Source organism: Puntigrus tetrazona, chromosome 9 (genome assembly GCF_018831695.1).
Source record: "Puntigrus tetrazona isolate hp1 chromosome 9, ASM1883169v1, whole genome shotgun sequence".
NCBI lineage: Eukaryota > Metazoa > Chordata > Actinopteri > Cypriniformes > Cyprinidae > Puntigrus > Puntigrus tetrazona.
In genome coordinates, this window is record NC_056707.1 from 16,409,201 (window position 1) to 16,419,579 (window position 10,379).

Sequence of the window (10,379 nt, forward strand, 5' to 3'; positions counted from 1 at the left end):
ACAATCAGCCATCAGCAGCTAAAAAATGGTTTTAAGCCAGCTATCTTTTGCTGTAGTGTGTCAGTAGGAAATATCAGTTCACATTTTTCAAACATTCATTTTGCTATTAATTGTAATAATCCAGTCAGATTTTTGTTTGCACAAGGAGTCTCACAACAGCTAGTGATCTCATCATCATGCAGTCTGTCTGAAGAGACTAAACAAAGCGATAGACACTAAATCAAGAGGAACTGTGACAAGATCTTCAATATGCTTCTAGAAACCTCCCTCCAAACTACAGTCCTGTTAAGAGTTATAGTCACTTGTGTAAAAATGCTATAACATGAGAAATTTTAAGTTAAATTTTATGTCATTATTAGATTATCAGTGAACTTCTATTAACTAAATTAAATCAACATCCTTTGCGTTCTAAGCAGCTTTTGACCTAGGAGCATAGTTTTCAGCTAGCTTTGCAGGTAGGTTTCTTGAACCATCTTAAAGATGCTGCCACAGTTTTTCTGGATTTAGTGTCTCTCGGTTTGTTTTGTTTCTTCCTGTCAATCCGGCTGTTGCCAGACTCCATGTGCAAACAAAAACCTCAATGGATTATTAAAATTAATGGCAAATGTTTGAAAATGTAAACTGAAATGCGTGTTCTAAAATTTTTGGCCACCACTATATTTTAAGGATGTTTCAAGGTTATCAGAAAAAAGATATGATTACTGAGTTTTGACCTTTCTCTATTTCTTTATTGCATCTCCAAGGCTGGCAGCTTTTCACCAGGGTGACTGATTTACTTACGGCGTTCAGTCAGTGACAAGTGTTTTATTAAAGCTATAAAACTGATCTTTGAACACAAGAAACACCCCTGACAGCAAGTGCAAATTGTAAATTTTGTGGAAGCATATTAATAACACAATGGGGGGAAGGGGGTCTCAAGTGGAAAAACAGTTCCCACAACGCATTATACTATGTTGAATTTCAGTACATTCAACAAAGTAAAGTACATTGTGGCAGACAATTCAACTTAGTCAGAAAAATATATGAAAGTTCCCTGAATCACAAAAAAAATGCAATACAGCTGTCAAAGAATAACAAGCAATTGATTTTAATCTGGATAACCCTACAGCTTATGTGCAGTTAGACCAAGACCTAAAATGCTACTGTATTTACAATTAGTGATTTAAGTATGTACTTTCCCAAAATGCACTGCTCACCGCATGATTCAGAATTGTACATTGGCCCGAGTTTGCTTGGGTTGGCAGCCTGTAAATCAGTCAAAACAGCCCAAAAATAACATGACTGTGTAATAATAAAAAAACAGTGCGATCAAAGCGTTTAGATGGATGCGCAACACAGACAGAGAGATATAAAATGAAATCGTTATTCATAAACAAAAATCTGTGAGATTTTCCCAGGAGAGTACAACTGTTGTCTCACTGTAGGCGCTAAGGGTATTCACAATTACTGTACAATTACAGAATGTTTTGTAATATTATTTTCTTTCGAATACTCAAAGGAAAATACAAGTCGCGGGTCACAGTATTCTGACAGACCCACAGAAAGACAAAATACACAATATAATGCATCCTTTATCTGACTTTCAGCATAAAGAGAAGCAGTCCCTACCCGACTGAATATTTTATTCAGCTCTTTACTGAACTGAAGTCACATTTTTCATTGTCAGACAGAGCTGTTTATCATCACATGGCATCAGTACTTCACAATTATCATGAAGTCTGAGCAAGCTCTCCTTGAAAATAGGACACAGGGGAGGACAAAACTGCAATGTTAACCTACAAACTTTAAAGCAGAATAATCTTTTTGAGAGCAATTTCAGTATATTATATTGTCACTGTATATTATATCGGGGGTTATTTCGGTATTTACAGAAATAAATACTGTCCTGTATTTACAGTGTTCTGTAAACACAAAACACTGTACGCTAACAGATGCAGTGTTGTGGCAAATTGCATAGCTTGTTTTTAGGATCAGAAAAGTAATATGAATGTGCATCTTCTGTATCGTCTGGTGTTTAACAGCCTATGAAATAACTACGACCAGTTTAAGTGCTGGCAAATTGTGCTTACACCACTGAGACCTGATCTGATGACGGATGGGGCTGGGGTACAAACCTAATGCACATCATACATGATCAAGAAACACTGGAACTTAGAGAGGGGCAGGCATGACTAAAATGGTATATAGGATGGGAGAGAGGGGACTGTGAGACAGGTGGCCTGAAGGGAGAAAAAGAGGACAAGAAGGAGAAGGAAAAAAGGAAAGGAAAAAAAGGAGGGACAAACAGAAGGACAGATGGAAGTGGGAAACAAGTAATGGGGAATGATGGGATCTTCTCCATATGGGCTAACTGGTGGCTCACATACAAAAGACAATGGCAATCTCATGCCAGTTCTGAAAAGCTCTTATACAAGCTACATGGAAGCCCCTGTAATTATCAGTGAGCCATGATCAAGAGGCTGTGCATTACAGTGATTCTACCATGCTAACCTAATAAACATTAATACTATTAACCCCCCATTAATACTAATAATCACAAAAAACAATGTAATGTAAAGTATGTACACCCTGCAAAATCCTCTGTGCTTTATGATTATGGGAAGCTTCAGCCCTGGAGAGCTGCCGTCCTGCAGAGCTCAGCTCCAACTAACAAAACTAATAAAACACACCTGCATATAGAATACTGGTTATCTCAAAGACACTATTAGCTTGTTCAGGAGTGTTTGACTAGGATTGGTGCTAAACTCAGTGGCCACCAGGGTCAAAGCTGTCCAGTCCTGCCCTGAAAACAAAACACTATGTAAATGAAATATGACACAAACAACCTAGCATTTTTAATCTCTCTCAACCAAAAGTGTGATGTCTCTATATATTTGATTCACATTAATATGAACACTACTTTGTGACATTGCCAACTTCACCCCTAACCTGTGGCTGGCCAAAAGGGACAGCATTAGTGTGCTTCCTCTTATCATGGTCCACAGAGAAGCTGTAACTATAATAATATATGATTCACACATATACAGGATTAAGGCCACAGCACTTTCACTTTCCTTGTAACGTGTGAACATCAGGTGTTACCCTCATAAAGGACAATTCCCATTATAGATGGCCTGCAGTTGACATCCTTCACATTGGGTTGTCATTGTGAGATACCTGATCAAAGCGTAGCACCACTTCAGGTCAGGGTCTACTGTATTCACTTTGCCTCTGACTCACTGCTGCACTAAAATAGTGCTGAGTGGTTACCTAGGAAATATAGTTCAATTTAAGCCAGCCGTTTTAGAGCTGCCGGCCCAGGCTGCTGTGTATCTTGGCAAAGCAGCAGGAAATGACTTCAGTTCAAAAGGCCCACCATGAAAGAAGGAAAAGGGGAAAAAGGAAAAGACATTTATAAAAGCTGAAAATGGTAGTGTCTGCCTCAGCAACTCCAGTGGGTCAGTTTGGCCTGTCTGTGTAGAGTCAATAAGGCAAATGTCGTGTGTAGCATCCAGACTGAGATAAGGGCTGGGGTCTATCAGAGAGCAGCTTCTGGGGCAGTAGACACGGCTGTGATTGACAGGGGGATAGAATGAGCCTAAAGCCGACACAGAGCCAGAGAGAGAGACTCACGCCTGGTCTCACAGGTGAGCTAGAAATGTCCTCTTTCGTAAAATAATATAAAGGGCTTTGTTTCATCAGGAAATATTATAATGAAATAAAAATAATACAACAAGGATATCAATTGCACAACATCATGTTAAACAGTGCAACAAAAAAAGCAAATAATGTTAAGAGCACAGGCACACAATTACAAAGATGTGTATAAATAATTGGCTACTGTGAAAATACCTTTTATAACACCTATATCTGAGTTTCTTAAGGTCAGTGGCAAAGATTACTCGCACACATGTAGTTAAGACTACAAATACGACCATTATGTTAATGTGATACAGGTTAATTATGAGTATCATCATCAAAGTAAAATAAAATATGCTCCCATTACTCCCATTTTAAATAACACTAACAGACCTTTAGACACTTATACTGCATTACCATTCTGACTGAAGCATGCCTGTCCTAGTGTTGCAGACAGATGATTCAGTGCTCTCATGGCCAGGCCTAAAACATAGTGAAATAGAAAACACATTTCCAGCAAGCACAGGAGACAGTTTTAATGGAACAAGAACCTTATTGTTCCAGAAAAAAGAACTTAAAAAAATAACAACATTCTTTAGAGAATTATCAAGAAAGGCATATAAATGGGATTAAAATGACATGCAGTATTTTCATTTGTTAATTTTATCATTGGCAATATTTAGACTTCTGGTGTTCAGGACAATGTAAAACCTGTATGTTAAAATTGCTACAGCTTGGGAACTCCAAGAAGGTTTACAAGAAAAGTGCTCAGACACAAACCCTGACTGTGGCCAGGCTGATGAGTGTGTTTTTCACATGGGTCCATGCTGTATTTTGTGAGAATGAGTAATAGGCAGCACATGCAGTCCACAGAAGAGCACAGCCTGCCTACCTCATGGTCTCAATAGCTCATCGGTTAAGCAGAGGAAGGTAAGGAAGAGAAGCACATTGTGTCCTCTGCCCACAGACACAGCATTAGCCTTTACAGGAACAAAGAAATATTAGAACCTCTGCTGCCCATCAGTCATCTCAAATGTCACAAAATCAAGTGAATTGTCCACAAGGGGCATCTTTAAAGTCCATGAGTATTGAATAGGCAATCAAACAGCATCTGCCTAATAAGGTAAGTTGGTGACCCAAAAAGGACTGTCAGTACATTTGGCTCTATGCAGCATCTCTTAAACAGAATCGAGAGCCAGTTGTCTTATCAGTAAAGCAGGGAACATTAACGCTAAAAACATGACGGTCTAAATAAGGGCTATGCAAACTAGGCAAACAAGATCTGAGACACGAAAATGGTACTGCTGAACAAAATTATTTTTGGTGGGTGATTCCTATGCTGATATAAAAAAGGTCTAATGTAATGAAATCAAATCAAATATTCTTTATTGTCTCTGGTATGGAAATTTGGAGTAGACTCAAAACCAACATTTTAACATCACCAATACACACAAAAATACTGTGCTTATATTAGGGATGCATGATAAATATTGTGCTTCCATTATCAGAGTGTTTTTGCACAGCTTGTCAGTGAACAACGGCTCTGTGAAGTAAATGTTGCTCAATTTAAAAATCACACACGTGATGGCATTTACAGATTATAGAACCAGATTTACTGGCAAGATGATCATTAACTGTCGCACAATATTTATCACGCAGTCCTAGCATGTATAATATACATACACACCCATATACACGGTCACATATATAGAGAGATAGAAAGAAAACGTAATGATCTGAAATAATTTAATAATAATTTAATAGGGCTAGGCGGTATATATATCAATCTATATATTGCGTATACGCATCTTGTCAGTAAAGCCAGCTCTTTAATTTGTGGTAATCATCATCATCTGTTTTCAAATGGAGCGCCAGTTTATACACAAAGCTGTAGATCACTGACAAACTACCCCAATGAATCCCCTGCGAAACTGAAAGCGATACTGCATAGCTTGTCAGTGAACTACAACTCTGTGTATTAACTGGCGTCCCATTTTATAACAGGTGATGGGCTTTTACAGCTAATCAAAGAACCGGCCTTACTGACGAAATGTGCAATATATATATATATATATATATATATATATATATATATATATACACATATATATATATATACATATATATATATATATACATATATATATATATATATATATATATATACACATATATATATATATTATATATATACATACAATCATTGTAAAATGTATTTAATTACACAAATATTAATTATCACACAATACTTACAAGAGTGAACTAGCACTTCTGTTAATTAAGAAGGCCAATACAAAAAATAAGTACAAAATCCAAAAGTTGTATGACCTCGAAAAGACTACCAGCATCTGTTGATAAATACATTTTTCCTACATTAACAATGCTGCTTTAAACTACTCCAGTATGTCCACGAAAACAAAAGAAATTTAAATCAAACACGTATACAAAACAATGTGAGCTGGAAGAAGGAATATGATGAAATGCAGTGGAATCTGCCTCAGTTCTTGTTTCATTACACACAGCAACCTAATGAGATTAACGGAACGTAACATTTTGTAAAACCAAATAAAAGAGGGACAATGCCTTCAGTAAAAAAAACAACCTACTGTCCACATCCACTACAGCACAGATTGCCAAAACTCAACTCATAACAACAAAGCTGAAGGAAGTCACAACACTGTCAAACGTAATCACACTCCCAACATTTTGCTCAAAGCTAGATGCTCAAGCAAGGGATTCGGTGATCTTACCCTCTCATCTGGGTCAGTGTGTCAGTCAGCCTCGAATCAAAGTCAGTGACACACTCTTACTGACTCATTACCACCCCCTCCCACACTCTTCATAAAAACACTATTAAACACAACATACTTAGTATGCTGTTATTGAACGTTAACACACGTTTTGAGGGGTTGAGGTGAAGTGTGGGAGGGACCTTATTACAACATTTTCTTCTGAAGCTGAGGATAAACGAACGTCAATTACTGCTGGTTCATGGTCCTTTCTCAACAGGATCCAGAATCCTGGGGGTTTTATGAGACTGGAGTATAGTTTGATTTGTGCTCAGTGGGGACTAACCTGTAGGAAACCATGACAGAGTTATCTATGGCTCTCAGAGGACAAAAGAAAGCTGTATGAAAAAAGATTCTTGAGGACAAATATGCTATATCAAATACCTGGATGTGTGAAAACGTTCCTAGGCTAAATCACACTAAAGTCTTAAGACTTTAAACACTTGAATCGTGTTTTGCTGCACTGTCAGGTCTAATGCAGCTAAATCTGCTGTGCAGCACACTGTGGCATAAAACTCTTGTTCAGGCTGCTTGATGACGGTTTCATGCATCAGCAAATCTCAATCAGATTGCTTAAAGCCCACCACTTGGAAGTAGTACTAGAGTAGATGACCAGTAACAATATATACAGAGCCAAATTCAGACACTAAATCCAGCTCTGCGCTTTGGCAAACTACTAGTGCCCACTCCTAATAGTTTGCAAAGCCATCTGCCATAAAGAGCATAAAACTCAAAACAATGAATAGATTTCCAGTTTTTATTTTCCCAAAACATCTGTCCAGAACACGAGAACGCAAAAAATAAATATAAATGTGTCAGTTCTGCTTTGAATAACACAAAATAAATTGCAAGTTGGAAGGTAGCAGCAGCTTTCAGTGTTTTACAAACAGACCGAGAGGCCAGACAAAATATAACAGTGAAATATGGCACTGCAGGCTGGCTCGGTCATCTATCCTGACCCTTTGTCCTGTGCTATATTAGCAATCTGTGCCGTTTATAATAACAGACATAAACACAGCACACACACACCGGCACACACATCTTTTATTGAGCTTACAGAACTTGGCCTAGGAGAGAAGCAGCGTCAGTGGGAGCGTATCTGCTTAATGGACAGCATCCTCTTTCCTCTTTACCTCCAAACACCAGCATGAGGCCTGGGGTGGCCAATGAAACAAGAAAGTGGATCACAGACAGTGACAAGCCACAGAGACAGACAAAAGGATTTCAATTGTGTGTGTGTATGTGGGCATCACATGGAAAGAAAATGAAATCAGTCCATGGCAGTAAGTCCAAGGCCTATAAACAAACTTACAGTACTACAGGTATTTTCTTTGAAAACAACAGAGGTAAATATATCCTTGTATCAACATATACGTTACTGAAAGCAGATCATAAACAAACTTTCCATTATTTGATTACTAAATATTTTTTACGCCCACATTTCATAACGTGCCCTAAAAATATAGTTTAAGTAGAATCACGCGCAACGCACATCCTAACTATATGTTGTTTCTGCTATTATGAGACAGCTACATGTACCAAACTGCTTCTAATTACAAACTCTGAGTACTGGAGTACCAATGTAGGAGCTCTAATTGCATGGTATTTGAAATGTACATGCATTATTGTCTTTACATCAAAATCAAGCAAACACTTGCACATCGGTGGCAGCTGGAGAAAAACTGGTTATATAACACAAAAATATGAGATTGTGTCATAACAACAATAGTCAACAGCCCCATAAGTACAACTATAACTCGATAAGAGTAAGATAACTGTGTTTCAGTTTAATATAAAAGGTTCCAGGCCTGTTGATACATGTGCTGTGCCCTTCACCACAGCAAAAGTCACCAAACTTGTAATGTGGCTTAACAAAGCATTAAATCAGAAAGAACTTTAATCTCTATGGTGTTAGATCCTATAGCTTTATTCCCTAAAATGTCCATTTCTTATTACTTTAAGCCTGAATGCAGATGTACTTGCAATGATGTGACACTACCACAAATGTGGTTCAACTAAGTACTACTAAAAACACTTATTTATATTATATATGTGTGTGTGTGTGTGTGTGTGTGTGTGTGTGTTTTAAGAAATAGCGATAATTGGTATGACTGATATTTATTAATCAACTTATTATTTTTCGATATTGAGTCGCATAACAATATGTACAAACAATATAAAATGTGAATACATATAAAATACTCAGAATGCACGCTATTTGGTAGAAAAATGCTTAATTTAGAATTATTGTGTCAAAGAGTGAAAGAAAATATTAAAATCATTGATTAAATATTTTTCAGAAAAAAAAAAAAACAGCGCATCATATATGTCATACAAAAGCAATATCAGCCCACCTCTGCTGAATGTAGGAGCAAATTACAGCACATTGGGAGAAAAATTAATGCCCATTTTAGCCCATTATAGCGTTTTTAAAATTAACCAACTTATTATGACAGACAGAACTCAAAGGACATAAAACCCTGACCGATCAGTGTAAAAGACATGCAGTGGCCAAAACGATGACCAATAACATAACCACAAACTAGCATGACTGCAATCACAAACGTGATATTTCTGGATACAACACCTAAACGCCAGGTGACACGTAGACATCCCTAACAATGCACACGACTCGATTTATTCATCACAGTCCTTTGCAGATATCATCAGTGCTGACAGCAATAAATGTGGCTAACGCAGACTCGCTCCGGTCTCGTACACTAGTTGTGAATGGCATCTACCTGCATGAATGCTGAAAGTACTTCTCGCATCTCTCACACACGCCACTCCCATTCCTCCTGCTTCAGACAACATGCAGTTTTTGAAGAGTTACGATCATGTGTAACTGTCATATATGTTCGACAGCAGCACTGCACCACGACAGCCTAAAATGCAGCGACAACTCGGACGCACATCAGACACAAATGCAAAAGACTCGGCTCGAGTTACAGATGCATCGCATTCGCCCGTGTGTCAATGCAAAAGTGATCAAACCGCGACACTTACTTGCCAATGACCTCGCACAGCTCGTAAACATCTTCAAAGAGCACGTCGTCGTCGGCCATGGTCCAACAAGACCGGGGAATTTACACTCCCCACAAAAATCCGTCCAAACGGTGAATATATCAGCGGATTACGGCGTGGATACTTCAGAGTACCAGGAACGTGCGGCGCGAAAAGAATCGCTGACAGCCGACGTTGTTGCTCCAAATTCCACGACAAACAAGAAATGATTGATTCCTGTCGGTTTTACTGAAAGAAAAATATCCGTTGGTGGTTCGCTGAAACGGGCGGACAGTAGTGGAGCGCTCGGTCCGCTTGACCTCACTCTGCCCCACCTTCTCCTCCTCTCCCCCGGCTCCCCTTAATCCCGCCGCCACACTGAGGCTGAGGGTAATCTCAAACGTTAAAAAAACAACTCCAAAATAATCGCTGTTGAAGTCACGGAACCAAGTGCGAGTTAAGTCGACTTAACGCCAAACTAACTAACTCGATTCCGTCGAGGCCAAAAAAGAACTACACGCCGTTTCTGGGATATAAATGTAGGCTGTTATTAAAGTGCGCAGTTCAGTTGGTTCTACTCATTCTACCCACGCGCAGTGGGCTTCCGCTGCTGACGCGCGCGAGGCTTTCTCTGCTCGCCGCCGTTGCTCCAGTTCCCCCTCACAACTCCAGCGCTGCTGCCTCAGCTTCCACAAAACCCAAACTCCTCCCACTCAAGGTTATGAAACTAGATTGCCCCACGCCATAATGGTTCTGACAGGACTTCTTTGTATTCCGGAATTCCTGCACACCCCAGCGCCAGCTGGCTTGAGCCAAAATGTCGACCAGGTATGTCTCAAAATTTATCAGCCAAAACTGACAGTTTTCTTAATACGGGGTTAGTAAAGTGCTAGATTAGAAGTTTTTTAAAACCTTTTTATTTTTACCCTTTCATTTTACCCCTTATCTCTGACCTCTTATTTGTTATAC

The 10,379-nt window shown here is 38.8% G+C and overlaps 1 protein-coding gene across 1 annotated transcript in view; it reads right to left on the reverse strand.

Annotated features, from left to right (window-relative positions):
- Window positions 1-9,574, reverse strand: part of LOC122352003 (peripheral plasma membrane protein CASK-like) — an 85,590-nt gene extending 76,016 nt beyond the window's left edge. The window contains exon 1 of the mRNA XM_043249466.1: window positions 9,414-9,574. Within this exon, the coding sequence (XP_043105401.1) occupies window positions 9,414-9,472 (59 nt within the window). The 5' untranslated portion in view covers window positions 9,473-9,574. The remainder of the gene's footprint in view (window positions 1-9,413) is intronic.
- Window positions 9,575-10,379: the final 805 nt, after the last annotated feature.